Genomic DNA, 27,826 nt, shown 5'->3' on the forward strand with positions numbered 1-27,826 from the left:
TGGTTTATCAAAGAAGTGATGTTTTTTCCGAAGACATCTCATAGCCTCCTATTCATAGATGTGGCATGCTTTACACAGATGAAGAAGACTTTATATGACACGGCATATTGGAAAACCTAGGACACTTTAAACCTTGAGCTTTGATACCAAGTTTGTCACAACACAAGCTAGATTCTAGGTGTGACACAGTGATTAAAATCCTGAAGGAACCAAAATAAGCCTTAGCATATCATTTATGAGCATACATAAGGTAAGTAAATCAATAAAGAAATATATTAATGCAGAAATAAAGCTTAAATATGAAAGTCTTAGTTATGGAGAACAAGTTCAATTTCCAATGAGAGGCTACATAGACTTTGTAACATCCAACATGCCTCTACTATCTAGATGAGGGAATAAGACAAGCTCCTAGCTCACCCATGATAACATAAGAAATTTATAAGAATGATAAATATGAAATCTTATCCTCAAAGAATTACGACTCACCAACTATTAACAAAGTAAAGCTCAACTCTAGCCACGAGTGGAAAGTGTGCGAAGTTCATCCGACCCTATATTATGATAAAATGTAGAAAAAAGTATATGGTAGTATATAGAATGCACTAAGTATGTGACAAGTATGAATGAATAATGAATATACGACATAATCAATATGAATTATGAAATGCATGACAAATATCTTAAAATATGAGTAAAACCATGAAAACCTTCACAATATATTATCACGTGGTCATTGCATCAAACACATCATCATGAGAACTTTATACATTTTGTTTACCATGATGTGGATAGGACCTTTAACCTACATATAATACTATGTGAACTACAACATGGAACCCGATGTGCCTCATAACGAGAAGTGGAAGGCTACCTTATCAGGGTAGACTCCGTGATAGAACTTTCTCTAACTTTGTGCTATTTATAGATCCACTATCTATGCCATATTAGAACTTTAAACCTATAAGGGAAACATAGTTAAGGACTAAAATTTGTTACTGGGATTTCTTTGGATAGCTGCAATGGCTATCGGACCGAATCCCACCTTAAAGTCCTATTAGTGCTTACTCATTATGCCAATGGAGATTCATGATAACATTGTCATTAACATCCTTAGGAAATGTTATAATAGATACAAATCCATTATTATAAAATAAACATAGGAATATCTCATCTACCATCTTTATCATGAGTGTATGAGGAAAAACTCATCACAACCTTTGAACTTCTTTAACATGATTGTGCGAGAATTTATCTCACAATAACTTCTTTATTAAAGCATAATTAAAACATTATTTATAATTTTTCATGGTCATAAACCTTGAAAATCATTCATAAAACTTTCACTGAAATCTCTTGAAATTCATGATCATAGTTCATTGAAAACATACTTGAAACTAGCATATATCATGGGTCATTGAAATTCATCTTAAAATCATGAAATGGGATGTTAATTATGTATAATTTTATCAATAATCATAATATATATCATGAGTAAAAAGACCCAATACAAAATCATGAAAATGGGACTTTTAGAAGAAAAATTCATAAGATATATTAAGAGAAAAATTGGGATTCCATGAGTGAAAAGACCCATGTGTCACGACCCAACCCCGTAGGCCGCAATTGGGTTCCGACCTAGACCCTCTCATGTGTATTTATCAACTACACTTAAGTTGAACCGTGTGTGATGTGATACTATATACAAAAACCCCAATAGTTTAAAACTTTTTCATGTACATGTAGCCTCTTTCATTTGTATCATATCATGAAAGGACACGTGAGCCGACAAGGCTGCTATAACAAAAACATTCCCAACATATCGAATAGGCAACATCGAAACTAACTCACAAACAACCCACATATACATATGTCTACAGACCTCTAAGAATAGTAACAATAACATATGGCGGGACAAAACCCCCGCCGTACCCCTGAATGTACAAATATATACATTAAGTGACCAGCATCAAAATTAAGGCTCCAGAACAGTGAAGCACTTCCGACACAGCTGAGAGGAACTCCTACGCTGATGGTTCTCCAGAATAAACATCTGTACCTGTGGGCATGAAACGCAGCCCCCCCCTCCCCCCCCGAGAAAAGGGGGGTCAGTACGATATAGGTACTGAGTATGTAAAGCATAACACATCGTAACTGAGATCATAACTGAAATAGGGATGCAGGGGATAAGTATAACAATTAACAATTTACTGTACCTGTACCTTAGGACACGTGATCCTATACACCATCATATATTGTGCCCGGCCCTCTAGTGAACTCAGTGTCATTATCATTACTTCATAATCACAAATCATCGTGTCATAATGCATTTCATTTCATCATATCATCGTATACGGTATCATACCATCGTATACGGTATCATCTTATCGTGTATATCATCGTATTATACCCGGTTCACTACGGGGCTCAGGGTCACAATGTATTGCTTTAATCTCATATGCATGCCTACATAAAGTATCCGGCCCTTTAGTGAGGGACTCGGTGAATGGAGTGGTGTACGTCTATAGCGTACCATCATAATATACATATGTACCCGGCCCTCTAAGGAGGGACTCGGTGTTCCTTCCTTATTTCACCACATATACTATCATATTACTGCCGGCCCGGGACTCGGTGATTAATCGTATCGTCATAACATATAACATATATCACACCTCACGTACGACATCGTCTCCTCATGCGTGGAACTATACACATCCGGCCCGGGATGCGGTGAAAGAAATAGTAACACTATGCACGTTAACATATCCCGGCCTATCATGGGACTCGAGGAAGGATGGGTTACAGTATGCACGAGTAGAGTAGTGAGAAACCATATGCAACTAAGTCATTATCTAAGACTCGATGAAACAGTCAAGTGAACCGTCACCTGAAGACTGGGGGAGTAATTATCCGAGGTATCCCTTTAGATGTCATTAGGGCTTATATCAGTTGGGGCTTCAGGGATCACAAACATGCATCAAAATAATGCCACATAATTCATGCAATCAGAAATATAGTCTATGCAATCAGAAACACAATTTATCTAGTCAAAGACTCAACTCATGCAATCAACGGCATTTATCATTTCAGAGCCTCTAAAAAGAGGAGCTGGTACCTCTACTTTCTATTCATTATATAGCAGGCTCGAGAATAGTAGTTTGACTACTTTCAGACTCTTAATGTTCAGGAGTGACTACAAGTCACGAGTTACAATCAGAGCTCATAAATGGAATTACCTCTAAACCTATATCATATACCATTTCACTTAAAGTTAAGACATTCCAAAGGAAAGAAGAAATAGGCTTTACATGTACTAGTTTTCATCACATAGAAGACAATAAGGCAATGACTCAGCTATTGTAGAAGTTCTAATACCAAGAAGTAAACAAGAGTCTCGACTCATACTCACGGCTTTACAAATGGATTGAATCCCAAATATCGTATACATATCATTCATAACTTATATCTAAGACATGCCAAAAGAAAAGAAGAATAGTTCTACATATCTATTCCAAAAACACGCCAAAGGAAAGCTTCACATACCTTGTATGGACTTCTCTTAATCACGTCCACATCGTTGTCCTCGAAACCTATTTAACCTGGAAGTAATGTAAGTATTAACAACCTTGGACTTTTCAGCAACTTAGACTACCCACGAGTATTCATAACATTCATCCCTTCGCTCGCCTTCTCGGCTAGTTCCTTAACTAGTTAGGATGTTAACGAAAATCGGGCAGCACCTCCCCTATAATGTGCCCTATCCGAAATCCCAACCATGACCTTAGAACCTGCATCCAACCAAAAATAGAACCAGAAGCCCATACATATACATATTACGACCAAAAATACACAATATAAACCCCCGACAATTAACTCGAAACTAAGATACCAAAACTAGAGTTTTTAATCTTTCTTTCGCGAATTCTTTAATTGCAAAGCGGAGGGTCATGTGGCTGAAACAAACAGCTCCCACACCTCATTTAGAGAACTTTTAGACCCTGCAACACGCCACAACACAACCAACAGCATCCCCCACGCGCACAACACCTTATTTCGACAACAATTCACTTCTAGCGACTCCAGTTTAGTTTATTCCGAACGCTGAACTTTTCAACCCTTTTACCCAACTTCCAGCAGCCCCTAAGGTGTGTAATAAACCCTAATTTAACATCATAAACTTCAAATTAGAGGGGAATCACTTACCTTTCCCGAAATTGACTAAAACTTGCCGAAATCGCGCCTCGGAATTTTATTTACGTGCTGAATCGTTGTGGCAGCTTGCTGTCTGATTTTTGCTGCAAAAAATCCTAATTTTATACTGCTAATACTTCCATATCATTGTATTATACGCTAATTAATTAATTTACGGAACAAAAACGGGACTTACCTATTTTGCTCCCAAAGCCGTCGCAATTTTCTCTCCTTAGCTTTAGGGTTTTTTTGTTCACGTTGCTGCTGGAAATTTTGAGGAACAAGCTGAAGTTTGAGATACATATCACTTATATGGGTGGTCCCAAGGGGTGACACGTGTCGTCCCCTAAGGATGACACGTGTCAAGCCATGATTGGCCACCGTGTCATGCTGCCAATTAGGGGTTGCCACGTGGCAGCGGGGTCCACCTCCCCCAATCAGCTGCATCACCTACTTGACCCTAAGTAGGTGCATCACCTGCTTGCTTGAGGTGCTGCCACGTGTCGCTCCTCCATTGGCTGCCACGCGTCGTCTTTTTCCCTTCCTCGCGGGTTCGTAATTTCGTCTCAGTTTAAGAGCCTATGTAATCCATACTACGTAAGCTTGATATATCCTTAAGCAACTTAAGTGTATAAGACTCTTAACTTAGTGTGTTACGTAGGTAAATCGAGTCCTACGACTCATTTCTTAGCCTCCAACTCTTTCCGGATTCTTATGACTCTATCTCCAACCTCCCTTCTCGCGAGGTATCACAATCTTCTTTCCTTAGAGTTGTTTGATAGTGTCGTAGCTTATCCGGCTCACATGATAGTGTCTAAGGAACTTAAGAAGATGTTCCAAGCTCAAGAGTGCGGGGTGTAACATCCTTCCCCCCTTTAGAACATTCGTCCCCGAATGTTGAATAAAACTTTCCTTAAGACTTTATACGGATCATAGGGAGATGCCTTTCTACTGGAATGGCATACATTTTCATCCAAAAAAATTAATATATGAGTTCCAAGACTGGGCTATCCGTAGACATCGGGAATAGGTATGGACACTTGTGTTTCATGTCCTTTTCAACCTCCCAGTTTATGTCTTCACGATTCTTATTCCGCCATAGTACCTTGATGGAAGTTATGTCCTTAGTTTGCAACCCGTTTAATCTGCTGATCCCGGATGGAGATAGGTTGCCCCTCGTAGGATAACTCCTTGTTACGTGGACCTTCTCCACGGGAAATATTCTGGGAGCGTCGTTCCCATTCTTACGGAGCATTGATCTGTGAAAAATGAATGTATTATTTCAAATCAGACGGTAGGTCCCACTCATAGGCAGCTTTATCTATTCTAAAAATGCTCTGCGAAGGATCAATGTATCCCCTTCTTGCTGACTTTAGGCTGCTAATCGATATCTTATTCCAGAATAAGCTTAAGTTCATCAATAATTTAGTGGGTCACATCTGGGCCTGTCCCTTAATCGAAGGGCAAAATGTCATACTAAGATTCATATGGGTTCCTCAATCCCTTTCGAAATTATTTCCAGCAGTTAGCTGTAAATTGAACTTTTCTATCTAAGATAATAGATGTGGGGACTCCGTGAAATCTTATTGTTTCCCTACTATGTCATTTCGTAGAACCCTCAGCTGAATATGCCTTTCTAACTGGAGGGGAACAGGTTGATTCTATCAGCCCATCTACCATAGCCCGTATGAACTCCAGTTCCTTAGAATGCGAGGTCAGCTCGTACTATAATACATATTAACTGCTTTCCACCTCTGAGTCGGGGTTTCCTTTCCCTGAGATAGGCTATCAGACTGCTGATGCTTTTTTTAACTTAAGCTATTGTACAACTCCTCTTAATCCAACTTGTAATACCTTAGGTATGCTATCTTTCTCTTTTACTCAGATCTTTTCTCCAGTTTTCTTACCATACATCATATTGTAATCCTTACATAAACGTGTGTACGGACTTAGAGCAGTCCAGAAAATTCCTTAGCGTTGCTATACTAGTGGCTTACCTCCTTTAGTCGAGGTCAAGGCTCCACTATGGCTCTTGTCCTTAATACCGATTATATCTGAATAGTTCTGCCTTGAACCTTCTTACACGTTTCCTGAATAGATTCTAAATATGGCAATCACATTGTTATTACTGACTTTCTTTTATCGAGTAATCATTTGACCTCGCTCTTAGTATGCCAATATTCATAGGTTGCACAACTATTCTTGTGCCATTTTCACGAGGTGCATTGTATTTCAGTCATAATCTTTTCTGCTCTTGGCTTACTCTGTTCTATATGTGTCGTTGTACTAACCGCTTTTATAATCTCTTTTTGTCATACTTGTTTTGTTCTCTTTCTCACTTCCTAGGGGGTCACCCATCCAGTGCTACTCTCCTTCGAGCACGCTTAACTTTGGAGTTTTGACAAAATCTGGTGCATTAGTATGAGTATGATCACGCCCATCCCTTATGGGGTCTCGTTTGAAGTTTAAGCGTTTCCACTTACATACGATAGCATCCGTTGATTTTCTCTTACGCTTGTACTTCTCCTGTCCACTTCCCCCCTTTTAGGGTGTACCCATGTCATTCTCTGTTTATTTTCATCCATTCATATGCGAATGATTCTATTCCACCATATTTAACGTGTTGTACCATATCTACTTCTTCTGTTAAATCCTCCCCACGTTAGGTTACCTTTCTAGGAAACCCTAGCATACCCGTAGGGTACTTTAGTATTCGCAATGTATCGTATAAAATTTCATCTAACAATTGATATTCGAGTAATATCAGTAATGTAGCAGTACATTCAAATCCATATTCCATTCATCCCAATCAGTAATTAGGGAGGGCTCATAATTGGTGCACATTCCCCACTCGAGTGTACTTATACTTTAATGACTCATGTTTCGAGCTTCGTCATTATACTAACTTTATTCCAGTGGATACCACTAATCATTAGAGTGGAGTCACGTGTACACCATACTTCTTTATGCCTCCTGAGCTTGCACCTTTGTCGTGTGCCTAAGACTCATTTCTAATCCTGCTTAAAACCACATCAACTTCGTGGTAGTAGTGGCCTTGTCTTAATACTTTTTCATCGTACTATACCTCCAAATCGTAACTGTCTATGTCTCTTTTTGTTCGATACTTATACTTAATTAATCGCATCTATCTTGAGTGCCTCTATTAGAACTTCTGTATTATTTCTTCAACTCATTTCCATTTTTGGTTGGGCGTAAGGAATTCCATATTACCCTTTATTTCCTTGCACTAGCCATCCTTTTCGTCATCATATAACCTTTATTCGAAACTTTCCTTATGGAACTTGATAAATCTTCCTTATTTGTTCCATATCTTGCTTTTCCGTTCCACACCTATCTTTACATTCCATTTACATGGACCACATCATACCTTCTAGTTAATCCCTTACTAAGTTTTGCTTATTCTAATAATGGTTTTTGTTATGTTCACCTGGTACCTTGTTCGCATTCAGACCCATAGTATAATACCGCTTGACTTTCTTCACGATTCTTACTATGGGTTACTTACCCTTCTTAGCTAGTCTTGTCCTTAATGTCTCACAAGCTATCTTATTAACACTTCATATCCATCACAATTCTTTTCCCTTTGTACTCTTGTCTTACTCTTGTCTTAACCATACTGTTACTTCCTTCAACTATCACTTGTCATAGTTTATCCCTATGTATCAATTTAGGCAATGCCTTACTATCTCATTTTATCTCGATCTATCTGTCCTCTCTAAGTCATTTTCTTTGGCTTATAGTTCCTTTCTAACTTATTCTACTATTCCAGTATCGTCCTCCTAGTTTCTATTGCCATTAACTCAGCAATTAACTTATTTCTCGAGGTCAGCCATACTTGTTTAGTCAAATCTCATCATTGTTGCGAGGACAACCTTTCAAGACATACTATAGCCTTGTATCTCATTCTCCTCTTATTTCTAGGAAAATTTGGGCAGAGTTTCCTCTGTATTTCTTACTATCTCAACACCTGCACGCAGAAAATACCAATAATGCCTCACAGGGCACACATATATACATTCATATTGTATAACATCTCAGCCACACAGGGCACACATATATAGTCATATCATCTCATATCGCAGCCGCACAGGGCGCCCATAATTAACAGTATGGAAATGAACTTACCTGTTATGTCCACTCGAGCTGCACCTGTTATACTTTCCTGTTTACCTTTCCTTTCACTTTTCAATTGTATCTGTCAATCACATTTCAATACCTTACCTGACATAGGGCTTTTGTGCCTTTGCTTACCTGCTTGCTTCGTAACATCCAATATTGTCAGTTACTTTCTTCTATCGGCGTTGTCTTCCTGCTAAAATCGCAGGTTAGTATGAGGAATTTCATTTCCTATAGCTCGGTACTATCGCACGATCTTAGATATGAAAGAAAGTAACATCCTAAATATCCTGTAGCCTCCTGTCTATAGATGTGGTGCACAACACACCGATAAACAAGACTCTACTAAACACGGTCTGTAGACATTCCAAGGACGAACTGCTCTGATACCACTTCTGTCATGACCCAACCCCGTAGGCCATAACTGGGTTCCGATCTGGACCCTCTCATGCGTATTTATCAACTACACTTAAGTTAAACCGTGTGTGATGTGATACTATATACAAAAACCCCAATAGTTTAAAACTTTTTCATGTACATGTAGCCTCTTTCATTTGTATCATATCATGAAAAGGCAGGCGAGCCGACAAGGCTGCTATAACAAAAACATTCCCAACATATCGAATAGGCAACATCGAAACTAACTCACAAACAACCCACATATACATATGTCTACAGACCTTTAAGAATAGTAACAACAACATATGGCAGGACAAGACCCCCGTCGTACCCCTGAATGTACAAATATATACATTAAGTGACCAGCATCAAAATTTAGGCACCAGAACAGTAAAGAACTTCTGACACAGCTGAGAGGAACTCCTACGCTGATGGATCTCCAGAATAAACATCTGTACCTGTGGGCATGAAACGCAGCCCCCCCCCCCCTCGAGAAAAGGGGGGTCAGTACGATATATGTACTGAGTATGTAAAGCATAACACATCATAACTGAGATCATAACTGAAATAGGGATGCAGGGGATAAGTATAACAATTAACAATTTACTGTACCTGCACCTTAGGACACGTGATCCTATACAACATCATATACTGTGCCCGGCCCTCTAGTGAACTCAGTGTCATTATCATTACTTCATAATCACAAATCATTGTGTCATAATGCATTTCATTTCATCATATCATCGTATACGGTATCATACCATCCTATACGGTATCATCTTATCATGTATATCATTGTATTATACCCGGTTCACTACGGGGCTCAGGGTCACAATGTATTGCTTTAATCTCATATGCATGCCTACATAAAGTATCCGGCCTTTTAGTGAGGGACTCGGTGAATGGAGTGGTGTACGTCTATAGCATACCATCATAATATACATATGTACCCGGCCCTCTAAGGAGGGACTCGGTGTTCCTTCCTTATTTCACCACATATACTATCATATTACTGCCGGCCCGGGACTCGGTGAATAATTGTATCGTCATAACATATAACATATATCATACCTCACGTACGGCATCGTCTCCTTGTACGTGGAACTATACACATCCGGCCCGGGACGCGGTGAAAGAAACAGTAACATTGTGCACGATAACATATCCCGGCCCATCATGGGACTCGAGGAAGGATGGGTTACAGTATGCACGAGTAGAGTAGTGAGAAACCATATGCAACTAAGTCATTATCTAAGACTCGATGAAACAGTCAAGTGAACCGTCACCTGAAGACTGGGGGAGTAATTATCCGAGGTATCCCTTTAGATGTCATTAGGGCTTATATCAGTTGGGGCTTCAGGGATCACAAACATGCATCAAAATAATGCCACATAATTCATGCAATCAGAAATATAGTCTTTGCAATCAGAAACACAATTTATCTAGTCAAAGACTCAACTCATGCAATCAACGGCATTTATCATTTCAGAGCCTCTAAAAAGAGGAGCTGGTACCTCTACTTTCTATTCATTATATAGCACGCTCGAGAATAGTAGTTTGACTACTTTCAGACTCTTAATGTTCAGGAGTGACTACAAGTCACGAGTTACAATCAGAGCTCATAAATGGAATTACCTCTAAACCTATATCATATACCATTTCACTTAAAGTTAAGCCATTCCAAAGGAAAGAAGAAATAGGCTTTACATGTACTAGTTTTCATCACATAGAAGACAAAAAGGCAATGACTCAGCTATTGCAGAAGTTCTAATACCAAGAAGTAAACAAGAGTCTCGACTCATACTCAGGGCTTTACAAATGGATTGAATCCCAAATATCGTATACATATCATTCATAACTTATATCTAATACATACCAAAAGAAAAGAAGAATAGTTCTACATATCTATTCCAAAAACACGCCAAAGGAAAGCTTCACATACCTTGTATGGAATTCTCTTAATCACGTCCACATCGTTGTCCTCGAAACCTATTTAACCTGGAAGTAATGTAAGTATTAACAACCTTGGACTTTTCAGCAACTTAGACTACCCACGAGTATTCATAACATTCATCCCTTCGCTCGCCTTCTCGGCTAGTTCCTTAACTAGTTAGGATGTTAACGAAAATCGGGTAGCACCTCCCCTATAATGTGCCCTATCCGAAATCCCAACCATGACCTTAGAACCTGCAGCCAACCAAAAATAGAACCATAAGCCCATACATATACATATTACGACCAAAAATACACAATATAAACCCCCGACAATTAACTCGAAACTAAGATACCAAAACTAGAGTTTTTAATCTTTCTTTCGCGAATTCTTTAATTGCAAAGAGGAGGGTCATGTGGCTGCAACCAGAATCTCCCACACCTCATTTAGAGAACTTTTAGACCCTGCAACACGCCACAACACAACCAACAGCATCCCCCACGCGCACAACACCTTATTTCGACAACAATTCACTTCTAGCGACTCCAGTTTAGTTTATTCCGAATGCTGAACTTTTCAACCCTTTTACCCAACTTCCAGCAGACCCTAAGGTGTGTAATACACCCTAATTTAACATCATAAACTTCAAATTAGAGGGGAAGCACTTACCTTTCCCGAAATTGACTAAAACTTGCCGAAATCGCGCCTCGGAATTTTATTTACGTGCTGAATCGTTGTGGCAGCTTGCTGTCTGATTTTTGCTGCACAAAATCCTAATTTTATACTGCTAATACTTCCATATCATTGTATTATACGCTAATTAATTAATTTACGGAACGAAAACGGGACTTACCTATTTTGCTCCCAAAGCCGTCTCAATTTTCTCTCCTTAGCTTTAGGTTTTTTTTGTTCACGTTGCTGCTGGAAATTTTGAGGAACAAGCTGAAGTTTGAGATACATATCACTTATATGTGTGGTCCCAAGGGGTGACACATGTCGGCCCCTAAGGATGACACGTGTCAAGCCATGATTGGCCACCGTGTCATGCTGCCAATTAGGGGCTGCTACGTGGCAGCGGGGTCCACCTCCCCCAATCAGCTGCATCACCTACTTGACCCTAAGTAGGTGCATCACCTGCTTGCTTGAGGTGCTGCCACGTGTCGCTCCTCCATTGGCTGCCACGCGTCGTCTTTTTCCCTTCCTCGCGGGTTCGTAATTTCGTCTCACTTTAAGAGCCTATGTAATCCGTACTACGTAAGCTTGATATATCCTTAAGCAACTTAAGTGTATAAGACTCTTAACTTAGTGTCTTACGTAGGTAAATCGAGTCGTACGACTCATTTCTTAGCCTCCAACTCTTTCCGGATTCTTATGACTCTATCTCCAACCTCCCTTCTTGCGAGGTATCACAATCTTCTTTCCTTAGAGTTGTTTGATAGTGTCGTAGCTTATCCGGCTTACATGATAGTGTCTAAGGAATTTAAGATGACGTTCCGAGCTCAAGAGTGCGGGGTGTAACACCATGGATGAATTACCACATACCTTTGGTCTAGGAAGCCATAATTTTTCTCTTGATTGGAGACTCAACTTGAATTTCTCTTGAATTATCTTGAGGAAGAAGAAATCTCTTGATAAAAGACTTTAGAGAGAGGATTTTGGGTTTTGAGTGTTTTGGTAAGAATGAAAGGGTTAAGAGTGCTTAGGGTAGTTATTATGATGTATTAAACCCATAAAACCATCCATATTCATTAATGAAACTATAGAAAAGCACCAAAACACCCTTGAACATAAAATGGAACTGCTCTTGGATGGAAGGACCTACCACGGTCCGTAAAGGTCAATACGGGCCATGGTGGTGATCGTTTTCACTGACTTGGGATTTGGAGGAGTAACCTCCACAGTGGCCACCACGGCTTGTGGTTCTCACCTCAACCTATGGTGCCCTTTGTAGTCCTCACCCTAACTCAAGGATCTTAGGTGTCTAGTTCACAGGAGGCTTCACTGTCCGTGAAACTCTCCACGGGCAATAGAGCCTTCCATAGACTTCCTCCCTTAAATTCCAAAAATTTGAGCACCTACACGAATGCTGGACACGAACCATAATGATTAGTATGACCCTTGAAGGGGCTCGTACTTAGTATCTGGTGCAACGTTTTCTGCAGCTTCCCTCAATATCTTATATTTTGACTTTCCAACTTATGGGATCTTACACTCCTTGGGGTGCTCCAGTCCTCTTTGTTTGAAAGAAGGATAGATCTCTTTGAATGTGAATTGATTATTCGAAATTGAAAAAGGTCACTATTAGGAATAAGTATCCCATTCTAAGGATTGATGACTTGTTCGATCAACTTCAAGGTGCAAGTTACTTTTTAAAGATTGATCTTTGATCGGATTATCATCAACTTTGAGTAAGAGAATATTACATTCTGAAGATGGCCTTTAGAACTCAGTATAGTCATTTTAAATTCTTAGTTATATCTTTTGGACTGTCAAATGCTCGTGCAACATTTATTGATTTTATGAACAGAGTGTTTAAGCAATATTTGGACATGATTGTGATTGTGTTTATTGATGATATTTTGGTCTAATCTCAGAGTTAAGAGGAATATGACAATCAATTGAGGATTGTGTTGCAAGTCTTCAAGGACCATCAATTGTTTGCTAAGTATAGCAAGTATGAGTTTTCATTGAGGTCAATTGCATTTCTTGGTCATATTATCTCAGGTGAAGGTATTATGGTTAATTCTATGAAAATTGAAGTGGTTAAGAATTTTCATAGACCTTTATCTCTTTTTAATATTCAGAGTTTTTTGGTCTTAACCAGATATTATAGATGATTTGTGGAAGGCATCTCTTCCATTGCATCATCCTTGACTACTTTGATTCAAAAGAAGATGAAATTCTAATGGTCTGAGGCATGGGAGAAAAGTTTTCAAGAGTTGAAAGATAGGCTTACTTTTGCTCCGATGTTGACCTTGTCGGAAGGTTCCAATGGGTTCATCGTATATTGTGAAGCTTCAAAAGTTGGTGTAGGTTGTGTTTTGATTTAAAATGCTTAAGTGATAGCCTATGCTTCTAGGAAACTTAAAGGTGCATGAAAGGAATTATCCTACTCATGATTTGAAATTGACGGCCGTTCTCTTTGCCTTAATAATTTTGAGGCACTACCTGTAAGGTGTCCATGTTGATGTATTCACCGACCACAAGATTTTGCAATATGTGTTCAACTACAAGGACGAACCTTCGGCAATGGAGATGGCTTGAATTATTGAACGACTATGATATGAGTGTGTTGTACCATCCAGGTAAGGCGAATGTGGTTTCCAATGCTCTTAGTAGATTTTTTATGAATAGTGTTGCCCATATTGAAGGTGGTAAAAAGGAGTTGGTTTGTGATGTTCATAAATTAGCTTGTTTGGGAGTTTGCTTGGTAGGTTTAGAGGATGGTGGTTTTATTGATCAAAATAGTTTTGAATTATCTTTTGTGGTGGATGTTAAGGAAAAGCAAGATAGTGATTCTACCTTGGTTGAGTTGAAAAGAGCAGTTTCTGAAAAATACATTGAGGCTTTCATCTAAGGAGGAGATGGTTTATTGAGGAATCAAGGCCATTTTTGTGTCCTCGGTGTTGATGGGATGAGAGAAACAATATTGTTTAAAGCTTATTGTTCACAGTATTATATTAATTCAGGCTCCACAAGGTGTATAGAGATTTGAGGAAAGTGTATTAATGGAACGGCATGAAAAACGATATAGCAGAGTTTATGGCCAAAGGTCCTAATTGTCAACAAGTGAAGGTTGAGCATCAAAGATCGGAAAATTTAGCTCAACATGTTGAGATTCCTACGTGTAAATGGGAATCTTAGAATATGGATTTCATTAAAGGTTTTCCACATACTCATAGGCAAAATAATTTGATTTTGGTTCTTATCAATTGAATGACTAAGTCGGCCCATGTTCTTTCCATTAAGACTTTCTATTCGGCAGAGGATTATGCGAGAATATATGTTCATGAGTTGGTTAAGATTAATGGTGCTCCTTTTTATATCATTTCAGATCGAGGCACGCAATTTACATCTCAGTTTTGGAGATCATTTTAAAATGTTCTTGATACTAAATTTAAACTAAGTACCTCTTTTCACCCTCAAACTAATGGTCAAGCCAAAAGGACAATTCAAACTTTAGAAGAGAGGCTGAGGGTGTGTGTTATTGATTTCAAGGGAAATTGGGATGAGCATCTACCATTGATTGAGTTTGCCTACAATAATAGTTACCATTCTAGCATCCAAATGACTCTATTTGAAGCCTTGTATGGTAGGATATGTAGGTCTCCTATTTGGTGTTTTGAAGTTGGTGAAGTTTCTTTGATAGGTCCCAATCTGGTACATGGGGCTATGGAAAAGGTTAGACTCATTAGAGAGATATTGAAGACCGCTCAAAGTTGACAAAAGTCCTATTTAGATGTAAGAAGAAGAGAACTTGAGTTTGAGGTTAAAGATTGGGTTTATTTGAAGATTTCTCCATGAAGGGTGTAATGTGTTTTGGAAAGAAGGGGAAGCTTAGTCTCGGTATGTCATGTAGAGACCCTCTTGGGAGGATGCCACTACTTAGAAAGAAAAGGTATATAATGCTCGTGACATTTAAAAAGCTTCACATAAAACATATTTACATAATCTTGTAGTGAAATTTGGCTAATTTACAATAGTTAAATGTGTAAGATTTTGCCATTTAAAAATGCAAGTTTACCTCAATTGAACCAAATAAACTTTCCAATTTATTATGATCGAATTTTCAAAATAATTAAATAAAATACATTACAATACTTCCATATTCCACTATAGTTCACTTTACAATATATTACCAACTTACTAGTACCAAAGTTAACTAGTTCATGCTTCATAAAACTATTCCAACTCAAACAGTAAATTTAATACATTACAAGACTTCGATTTATACGCCCTAAAACAAAAAAACAAGCAACCAAATTTAAGTTACAACCCATGGTGTCATGAATAGATCGAGTTCTCAAAAATAAATACATAATTATATATACAAAGCACCCCATGGATAATATACACGTCCCAAACTACTACAAAATATAGATGCCTATATGCAAATGTGATCTTCCTTAAATCTCCCAAAAACATTATCTCTAATGGACAACTTCAAGCATCTCCTCAGACATTTCCTACGATAGACAACTATCAATAAGAATAAAGCTTAGTGGTGTAAAACTACAAGTTTGAAGCCTTTAAACCCTCCTATTACTCTTCTACGGTCATGAGTAGCACAAATGTAATCATAATAAATAAATCAAGCCATCAAATATATCACAAGTATCAAGTTTGATATTTAACAATTTAAGTGTGAAGAATTCATAGAACCACATTTATAAGAGATTAAATAACAAGTTTCGTCCAATATGTACGTCATCTCATCATATCAAACATGATACAGTACCAAGAAGGGATGAAGTCCTCTATCAAGAAGGGTAAAGACCCAATAACCAAGAGAACCAAGAACCATATTAAAAATGGCTTCCTAGTTTGTACTTAAAATGGACAATTTCCATATTTAAGATGAACCAAAAAGCCATAATCAAGATGGAAAAGGGTCTGAATCAAGAGGAATGACAATGGTGATAAAGTCACAGCCATAAGAAGGATAAAGTCCATAAGAACGTCAAGTGATCGAGCAATTTGTACAAGTGGGCGAGTTAACAAAATGTCTTGCAAGTCTCCAAGATACAAACATGGCAATACAAATTAACAAGAAATAACCAACATATCAATATAGGCTTTTAAATATATCAGCAGGTAACAAGAGTACAAGTACAAGTTTATACACAAACCTCAGTCTTTTACCATACAAACAGTCTAACACACCTTCAAAAGTTCAAACGTGGACCAATCAACGTCTCAAGTTCCTCAACTTGTACACGAGTATTGTTACCTTGAAAATACAATTAAATATCCTATTAAATTTCCATAATCTCCATAATATTAACAAAAAAATAAGATTATCCTCCAAAAGTATGCCTAGCATGTATATCAAACACTATGCAACAAAACAATAATTCAGGCCAGCCTAGTACCTCTAATTGTAACTTAGTTTTGAATATGCAAATGGTAAAACTGAACTTTTTAGTCTTTATAAAAGTTGTAGATATAAGTATTAAGGTAGAAAAATAAAAATAATCTCATCAAAATATTTTTTTTACAAAAATATATAATCAAAGCAATAACGGTTGCACATAGGGCATTTCTAAATTAAGAATTTTGCCAAAACTTATCCTACCTTGCATCCACTTTTGCGAATGCATAATAGAAAAATTAGGTCCAAACATGACATAAGAGTTGTAGGTATGTGTATTATATTTTCAAAACATATTTATTTACTAAAAAAAAGCTATACACAACAAGATATTGAAGTATTACTAACAGATACACAGTTCCAAAAATGGATTTGATCACTTACCAAGGGTTAGGGTGTGTCTTAAGTGTGAGCTATGTGGAACCTATTTTTCTTGTGATTTTTGTGACAAAAACTCATTTTAAGATACTTATAAATGTCCCTTTATCTTAAATAACTGACCTACTTAGAGAAGCTTCATTAATATATAATATAAAAGAGATATCTATCATTAAAGTTGTTGAAAGAAAAGGGTGTTTGCCCAAAAAGTCATGCTGCCCAACTCCTAAAATAAAACACCTTGATTCTATTATTAGAAGAATGTTTAGGTCTCAAGGGAATTTACTAATCTACCCCGATAGACTTCTTTACAATACCGTAAGGATTTAAGGAAGTAGAATTCTCCCACGTCACGAAGTTTGAGTCAAGGAGATGTAGAGTACGAGTTGATCCTATAATCAAGAAATAACCTCTTGAAGTGCAAATATTATCTTAATTAATTAGTGGAGTTACAACTTTCTCCCCTTAAGAAATTTTATCTCAAAATTTACATTATTCTAGTCCCGAAACAAATGTGGATATTGGATCCTCATGTCTTCTTCTCGGTCCCAGGTGGCTTCTTTTCTAGAATGTTTCCTCCAAACTAACTTTACTACAAGAATTCTCTTGTTTCTAAGATGCTTTATTTCTCAAGCTTGGATCAAGATAGGTTTTTCGTTATAAGTCAAGTCTGGATTAACCTCAATAGATTCAACTGAAAGAGCATGAGATGGATCAGAATAATATCTTCTGAGCATCGAAACATGGAAGACATTGTGGATCTTTTCCAACTCAGGCAGCAAGGCTAATTTATATGCAACTGGTTCCACTGTTTCAAGTATCTCATAATGTCCAATAAATCGAGGACTCAGTTTTCCTTTTTGGATAAATCTTATAATCTTTTTCCATGGATACACCTTTAAGAATACTTTATCACCAACTTGATGCTTAATATCACACCTTTTAAGGTTAGTGTATGACTTTTGCCTATCTGAAGCGATCTTTAGACGATCCTTGATCACTTTTACCCTTGTCTTTTGTTTGTTGCACAATTTTAGGACCAATGATTTTTCTTTTTCCAATTTCACTCCAACAAAGAGGGGTTCGACATTTTCTTCCATATAAGTCTTCATAGGGAGGCATTCTAATAATCTCTTGGTAGATATTATTGTAAGAAAACTCTATCAAGGACAAGTGTTTGTCCAAACAACCCTCAAACTCAATAATGCAAGCTCGAAGCATATCCTCTAAAATTTGTATCACTATTTTCGACTGTCTGTCTAATTGGCGATGGAATGAAGTGCTAAAGTTCAACTTAGTACCTAAGGCTTCCTGAAAGCTACCCCAAAATCTAGATGTAAACCTTGGGTCTTGGTCAGATACAATAGAAATAGGGATCCCATGCAATCTTACAATCTTGTTGATGTACAATTCTGCTAAACGCTCAAGTGGGTAATCCATTCTGACTGCTAAGAAGTTAGCACTCTTTGTTAGTCTATCCACTATCACCCATATTGTATCATGATTTTTTTAAGTGCGAGGAAGTCCAGAAACAAAGTCTATAGTTATTCTCTCCTATTTCCATTTCGATAATGACAAGGGTTGTAGCAACCCAACTGGAACCTGATGTTCTGCCTTTACTTGTTGAAAAACCAAACATTTTGAAATGATCTCTACTAGGTCTTTTTTCATACCATTCCACCAATAGTGCTCTTTGATAGTTTGATATATCTTCGGACCTCCAGGATGTATTGCATATGGTGAAGCATGTGCTTCATTGAAGATTTCTCTCCTCTACTTATCATCATTAAAAATGCATAACATATTTTGGTAAAATAATAAACCATCCTTCTTTAATGTAAAATCAAGCTTTTCCCCATTTTGAACTTCTTTGGTCAATTTTACGAGTTTCTCATCTAACTTTTGCACTTCTTTCACCTGTTCAAATAATATTAACTTGACTAGTAAATTAGCAACAATCGAGCCATACGAATCAAGTGTAAAATGGAAATTCATGGTTCATAACTCCAAAAGCAAAGGCAAAGGATTCAAATATAAGCTTGTGAAGGATTTGCGAATAAAGGCATCTGCAACCATAGTTGCTTTACCTGGATGATAGTCAATCGTGCAATCATAATTTTTCATAAGTTCAAGCGATCTATGTTGCCTTAAGTTTAGCTCTTTCTATGTACCTAAGTATTTTAATCCCTTGTGATCAGTGAATATATGATATTTTTATCCATACAAATAATGCCTCCACATCTTTAAGGAAAATACTATAGTCGCAAGATTTAGATCATGAGTAAGATAGTTCAATTCATGTGGTTTTACTTTCTGAGAGGCATAAGAAATAACTTTCCCTTCTTGCATAAAAAAACATCCCAAAATATGATGAGAAGCATCACTATATATCACGTACTCCTTCCACTCCATTGGTAGAGTAAGTATAGGAGGTTGTGTCAACAAGGAATTGAGCATTTCAAAGATCTCTTGGCATTTGTCATCCCAAGTAGTTTAGTCAAAAGAGAGGCTATAATGGAGAAGCCTTTCACAAACCTTCTATAGTATCCTGCTAAGCCCAAGAAACTTCTTACCTCAGCAGCACTTTTAGGAGGTTTCCATTCAAGAATTGCTTTAATTTTACTAGGATCCACTTTTACACCTTCAGTTGACACAACATGTCCCAGAAAATCCACTTAATTAAGCCAAAATTCACACTTGAAAAGTTTAGCATAAAGCTCTTTCTCCTTCAAAATTTGCAAAACAATTCAAAGATGTTTATCATGATCTTCACTACTCTTAGAATATATCAAAATATCATCTATAAAGACCACTACAAATCGATCAAGATAAGGCTTAAATACTCGATTCATTAGATCCATGAATATTTCAGGGGCATTAGTCAATCTGAATGGCATCACCAAGAATTCATAATGATCGTATCAAGTTCTAAAAGCCGTTTTAGGAACATCTTTCTCACTAAAATGTAGTTAGTGATACCCAGACCTTAAATAAATCTTTAAAAATAAAGTAGCACCCTTCAGCTGGTCAAACAAATCATCAATCCTTGGTAATGGATATCTGTTGTTGATTGTTATTTTGTTTAATTTCCTATAGTCAATACAAAGTCTAAGAGTGACATTTTTCTTCCTTACAAACAGCACGGAAGACTAGGTTTTGAATCACGAAGGGACAAGCTTGGTAAATTCGATTACAAATAACTTCGTAACTCAAAGGACTTTTAACTAAAGCATCATAGTTAAGTCTCACAGATTTCACATTTTCAAGAAGAACAAGATATCAACAAATATAGGAATATGTAGAACCCGGATCAAATAAGGTAAACACAGATAAGAAAAATAAGTGAAATTTACCGACAACCATGTCATGTCCCTCTGGATCATCTCTCTTCCTCATAGCATAAGCTCGTGGAGTAGCTCTTGATCCACTAGCTTGATTTGCTCTACTTGCCCCCGCTTCTTGGTTTATTTAGGCCTTGCACCTCTATTGGTTTGAGGAGGATTATTAGAAGGCTTCTAAACTGAGCCTTCAGTGCGCAAGGGAGGAACATTATTAGGATTAGGAAAATCCTTCACTTTATGATCAAATCTCCCACAATTAAAACATGCACCAAAAGCTCTCCTGCAATTACCATAATGATTTTTCCCACATTGTGCACAAGTGGGAATGGGATTCTTGCCTTGGCTATAACTCAGAGTGCTAGTTGTATAAAAATTTGATCTGTTTTGCCTTTGTTAAGCTGCCTTGTTGACATTTCTAGCCTTAAAATCGTCAAACCTTCCCTTTTTGTATGGACCTCCAAAATCTAAACTAGGCTTTTGGAATTTGTTATCATGTCTACTAGATTCTTCTTTATCAAGTGTTTCCAAAGTAAAAGCAGCAGAAACTAATTTACAAAAGTTCTCATGTTGTAATATTGCCACATTCTTTCTGATGGAATCGTTCAGACCATCTTCAAACCTCCTGCACTTATCTTTTTCCTTATTAATAATACCTCGAGAATAATGAGAAAGTCTAAGAAAATTTTGTTGATACTCGGTGATAGACATGCCTTGTTGCCTTACAGTCAGAAAATCTTTTTTCTTAGCATCACAATAAGCAGCGGGATATACTTCATACGAAATTCTTTAACAAAATCATCCCAAGTAAGAACTGGAGGGTTTTGTTTTGTATTTGACACACTTACCCACCAGTCATAAGCATATTTCTATAATAGTGAGATGGCATACTTGAATTTGGCAACATCTAAACACTCTAACTGCTTAAATACCCTCTCTATAAGCTCAAGCCATTATTGTGCATCAGTGGGATCAATAGTGCCTTCAAACTCAACTCCACCCATTTTCCTCATCTTTTCAAAGTTTATCCTGTTGGAATCATGCATCGTTTCAGACATGTGGTGGAAGAATTCAACCATTATTGGAAAGGAGGATTCATAACTTGAGTACTACGACTCATGTGAGAATATATACCAGCTCTTACTCCTTTGTATTTTCCCACTTTAGACCCACTAGTACGGGGAACAAATTGATCCGAGGAATGTTCACCAACCCCTTCTAGTGCATGAGGTTAGGAATAAAAGTCACATGTACCTTCACGAGCAACTTCCATAGGCCTATTAGAAGAAGTGGCCATAACTTAATTCCTTCAAAAGGAAATATCACATTGAATTAGGGACATATGCATGATACATATGCAACCTAAACGTATTAAATATAGTATTTACCATTTAGTGAGCAAATAATATAGACCAAACCTTCAAAAAGGAGGCAAGTATGCAAGCAAATCACAAAAAAGTTCTAGAACCACAAACCTAGGCTCTGATACCAATATATTGTCCCATATCAAATTTTAAGGAGATTTGGCAAGGTGGAGTATGAGTTGGATTTCCCTCCAGAGTTGGTATCGGTGCATTCGGTGTTTTATGTGTCTTTATTGAAGAATTATGTTGGTGATCTTAGATCAATTTTGCCTTTGGATAGTTTGGGTGTGAAGGAGAGTTTGTCTTATAAGGAGGTTTCGGTTGAGATTCTAGATCGGTAAGTTTGAAAGTTGAGGAATAAGGAAATTGCATCCATTAAGGTGTTGTGGAGAAACCAAGAGGTTGAAGGTGCTACATGAGAGGTCGAAGCCGATATGATCATAATATCCTCATCTCTTTCTTTCCGTTCCTAGTTGACGTACTAAATTCCTTCCATTATCAGACATTCAAAATCATGTGTCTAAGTCATTCTCATATTTTTATGTGCATTCATGTTCATGTAATTGATTTTTAAAGCTATTATTAATGTTAAGTGGAAATTCTCGTGGTTTATACATTTCAACGATCATGTTACATTCATGTTAGGATGCTATATTTCTTTTCCTACTCTTCTTATGCTAGTTAAATTCGAGGATGAATGTTCCCAAGGGGGAGATATTGTGAGGCCCTAGAAATTGAAAAATTGGAATTTTGAGTTAAAATGGAGAAATAATGAAAATTGGGGCATAAAGCTCGCCTATCAGCCTCAGCGAATTGTCGAGTGGCTCATGGTGACTTGCCAAGGTGGCAACAAGATCACCTAATTGTTCAGAGAGATAAGAAGGTGGGAACAAATTGAGTGAGAGGCACTAGTCAGCTTGGCAACTCGCTGAAGCAATCAACAAGTTAGGTCAATTCCGCCAAAGAGGTGGGAAAATTCCCCCTAATAGATTAAGGTAACTTGGTGAGAAAGAGCAAGTTTGGCAACCCACCAAACTAGAAAGGCGAGAAAAGTCAAGCTCAATGAAAGGATTAGAGAAATTCCCACAAAAAAGAAAGATTGGCGAGGTAGCAGGGGAGAACGGCGACTCACTGACCGGGTCACCGAGCATGGCCTATCTCGCCTAATTTCCTTTTGCTAGTGTAAAGTAAGGATATTTTTGTCCTTTCCTGCTCATTCAATTCCTATACTACGTCATTTAAATCCTAAAACTTAAGACTATAACTACCCAAACCCTTATAATTCCACTCATTCTCTCCATAATCCTCTATTGCAATAATCTTCTCTCTAAACCCTTCTTCCAAGGGTTTCATCTTCAAGCAAGTTATGTTTCAAGGATTTTAAAACTCCAAGTCTCCATAATGTTTACACCAAGGCTCTATTGATCAAGGTATATAGGAGTTCACCAATGGATTCCATTCATCCATCTAGCCCCAAAAGATCCCAATTCTACAAATTCAATTTCAACCAATCTATAAGGGTTTCTTGTTAATTCTTCAAGGGTCCTTGTTATTAGAATTCATTCAATATTATTCTTCATTATCATGTATGAATTTACTACTATACATGATTTTTAATTTATTTCACATGGACTCATAAATTGTGCTATGATTTTGAGTTGTAAATATTGAATTTATAAAATTATGATTTTGAAATAGATGACATTTTTATGAAAATCTATGATGAGGATGCATTATGCCTCAATGATTTTTCAAAGTAGTGTATAAAGATTGTGAAAGGTTTCCTCAATACTCATGTTTAAGAGGTAAAAGGGCATTCTCACCAACTCATGGATTCCTATGAATCACTCATGTAATAAGCTACTCTTATGACTATTTTATGATGATGCTATGATAAGGTTTTAAATGAATTTAGTTGAGATAATGACTAAGAATCGAGAGGACTTTTAGGTTGGGTTCGGTCTGGTAGCTAAAGTAGCTACCCAAGGGAATCCTAGTAGAAATCTATAGTCCCTTACTATGTTGCCACTGTAGGTTGCCTTTATGTCTTAGCTAGTGGATCCACGTATAGCTCCTGATGTTAAGATATTCTCATCGAGTCTACCTTGGAAAGTAGCCTCTCTTTTCTCAATGTGAGCGTTACATTGTATTCCATGTTATAGATAGCATGGTCTTAAGTGTCGGTTACGATCCTATCCCACACAAAGGTGTATGCTATGATATGATCTCTTATGTTGATTTTATGATGCATTGACCACATAATTATAATGTCTCAAATGTTTTCAAGTTTTACCCATGTTTTCAAAGATATTGGTCATGCATCTCACATTTATATTATTTATGTCCTATTATTATTGTTCATGTATTCTCCTCACATACTTAGTGCATTGTATATACTAATGCATACTTTTGCCTATATTGTATCATAATGTATGGTTCGGTGATCACATTCCTCCCACTCATAGTTAGAGTTACATTGATTGCTACCACTTGATTGGTGAGTTCTCATGTCTTGAGTCTATAACCAATATGAGTTTATGTTCTTTTTGGTCTTGACATTTTTTCCTTTTATGGGAGAGCTAAGAACATGTCTTATGCCCCCATCTAGACTAATATAGAGACATGTTAGATGTCTACTGAGTTGTAGTTTCAAATGCTTGGACATATTGCCTTAAGCATTCCTCCTATTGAAACTTATCTTCTGCTCATATTTTTCATTGATGTTTTAAGTTACCTTTTTATGTGATATATGCTAAGAGGCTGGGTTGAGGTCCCTCGAGATCTTGATCGCGATGTCACACCTAGGGCCTAGCTTGGTTCATGACAATTCTAGATCAAACACGATATTTTGAAGCTAACGGCACTAATGAAATTTCAATCTGAGCACATTTACCAAGAATGTTGACCATATTCAAACTTAGGATAAAGTTTAAAGGCTAAAACGTCTAATGGCTCAAACTCTCATCAAAGCCTTGGGACTCAAGACGAATATGATACTAGCCTAAAAGAAGATCTAGCTACCTTCTCATACTGTTCAACACCTTAAGTCTATTTTACATTGTTACTGCATAAATTGATGCTTTTTACTAATTAAAAAACTAAGCCCCAATTTACTTTATGCATTTTTACTTTTGCAAAATAACAACTACAACTGAATATAAGTGCTAGTAGACTTATTCTTCCACATTCCATATGGGTCCGACCCCAACCTAGTTGGATTCTATATTTGATGGCGATCGCTATATATTTTTTAATTGGAGTGTAAGTTTGGGTGTATCAATCCTCATGTATATTATTGTCACAACCCAACCCCGTAGGTCATGATGGGTGTCCAAACTAGACACTCGTGTACACCCCTAGTAGTCGTAGGTAAACCTATCACCTGTTTGGTTCATAACGTATCAATAGTCAACACAACTTATAAGCCGACGAGTCTATTGTAGCATGTGGGATTGTCCCATTATAAACATATATGCGAGCTAACAAGGCTACCATGATAAAGGAAATATCCCAAAGCATAAATCATACAGACACAACTGAATACACATATATACACAACCCACACACGTATCTACAGACCTCTAAGAGTATTAGTGAGAACATATAGCGAGATAGGCCCCCATCGTACCCCTGAATAAACAAATATATACAATAAAAGAGCAGTACCAAAAACTAGGCTCCGATATAATGGAGCTTTTCCCAAACCGCTAGGTAGAGTTCTAGGCTAGCGGATCTCCAACGCGCGAGTCTATATCTGTGGGCATGAAATGCAGCCCCCCGAACAAAGGGGGTCAGTATGATACATGTACTGAGTAGATAAAGCATAACACAACATAAGTGAGATTACAACAGAATTAGGGATGCAGGAAGCAAGTATAACATTTAATAAATCACTGCTTCCGTATCTTATAAAATGAAGGCATGTATATCATCCTTCCATACCGTACCTGGCCCGCTGTGGGACTCGGTGTTATCATATCATCATCTATGGCATCATACCATCGTATACAGCATCATCTTATATGTGACAAATACATCATTATATTTTCATATGCATGCCTATATACTGTATCCGTCCCTTTAGTGAGGGACTCAGTGAAGAGAGTAGTATACATATAACGTACAGTTATACTGTATCCAGCCCATCATAGTACTTGGTGTCATAAATGTTTCATTAGGTTATCCTATGTATATATGTGTCGTACCCATCCCTATAGTGAGGGACTCAGTAAACAATCTACTATCATAATAATCATACCATCATATATCATACCCGGTCCTTTATGGGACTCGGTCGTACCCAACCCTTTATGGGACTCAGTAATTGCTCATATCATCATATATCGTACCTGGCCCTTTACGGGACTCGGTCATACCTGGCCTTTTATGGGACTCGGTGAATAATCATGTTATCATATATCGTACCTGGCCCTTTATGGGACTCGGTCATACCTGACCCTTCATGAGACTCGATGGAAGATGTATTAACAGCATGCACGAGTAGAGTAGTGAGTCACCATATACAATTAGCTCATCATCTGAGACTCGGTATAAAAATCAACATGAACTATCATTTGAGGATCAAAATGATCATCATTTCAAGTATCCTCTAAATGCCATTAGGGGCCTTATCAAATGGAGTCTCAAGAATCATAGACTTGAATCAAGATAATGCTACACAGCTAATGCAATCAGAGATATTTATCATCACAGACTCTTTAGAAAGAGGAGCTTACGTACTCAGTCACTACTCAACATATAAAAGGCTCGAGGGTAGTAGTTCAACTACTTTAGGACTTCTAGCATTTAGGAGTGAACACAAGTCATGAGTTATGTCCAAAACTTGTGAATGGAACTCCCTCCAAACTCATATCATATATCAATTCACTTACATTTAAGACATTCTAAAAGAAAGGAGAGATAGGCTTTTCTATACTACCCTTCATCATATAGAAGCCTTAAAAGGCATTAACTCGACTATTATAAGAGTTCTAATACCAAGAAGTGGGTAAGAATTAGGAGTCATGCCTGGAGTTTTATGAATGGAATTATCCCCACATTTCATATAAAAACCACTTATGGCTAAGACATGCCAAGAGAAAAGAAGGATAACCTCACATACTCATCACTTCCTAACGTATGGAAGGCTTGAGAAGCCCTAGTTCAATTACTTTAAAAGTGCCTTTGTCAAGAAGTAAGTAAGGACTGTGGATTGCGCCTGGCATTTATGAGTAGATTTACCCTCAAGCTCATATCATTCATTACTTAACTTGAAGACATGCCAAAAGAAGAGAAAGATAGCTTTACATACCTGTTATGGATTACTCGTATCCAAGCTCGCTTCGTTACTCCTTTAACCTATTTAAAAAGAAATTAATACTAAGATTAATAAACTTTCACTTTCCAATTTCCAAATCTACAACCAAGTACCCATAGGAATCATTTCCTTATCCATTTCCTTTGACTAGTTCATTACTAGTTTCAAAGTTAGCGGAAATCGGGCAGCATCTCCCCTATAACTTGCCCTATCCAAATTTTAATCTTCGAATACATATTACCAAAAAAAACAAGAAGCTATATACAATCAAATCACTCCAATACAATGCAATACAAGTTCTACACAACTCGCCCAAAACCACGATACCAAAATAGGGTTTTCAATCGTTATTTCGCAAAATTGTAACTGTACGAAGTGGGATGTGAGGTGGATGAAACAAGAAGCACCCACACTCATTATTAAACCACATTCTCAGCCCATTCAGTATACCCAAATTACCTTCAAACATAATACTACAATAACGATAACGATAACCAACTTTAATCCCACTAAAACGACTTCAATTCTTTCCGTTTACTACGTCAATCATACTTATGCAATTTTCTTACTTCCAACTCCATTTAACATATGTAATCTACTCCATAACAACAATCATTAACTATAATTCATGAGGAGGGATCTTACCTTGCCGAAAATCAACTTTGGAAGCCTCTTAAT

At 37.3% G+C, this 27,826-nt stretch overlaps 1 protein-coding gene across 1 annotated transcript; it reads right to left on the bottom strand.

The window, feature by feature from the left end:
* Positions 1–17,758: 17,758 nt before the first annotated feature.
* Positions 17,759–18,229, bottom strand: LOC129893343 (uncharacterized). The gene has a single exon (XM_055968856.1). The coding sequence runs from the start codon at positions 18,227–18,229 to the stop codon at positions 17,759–17,761; it is 471 nt and encodes a 156-aa protein (XP_055824831.1).
* Positions 18,230–27,826: the final 9,597 nt, after the last annotated feature.

Source organism: Solanum dulcamara, chromosome 1 (assembly GCF_947179165.1).
Source record: "Solanum dulcamara chromosome 1, daSolDulc1.2, whole genome shotgun sequence".
NCBI classification, from domain to species: domain Eukaryota; kingdom Viridiplantae; phylum Streptophyta; class Magnoliopsida; order Solanales; family Solanaceae; genus Solanum; species Solanum dulcamara.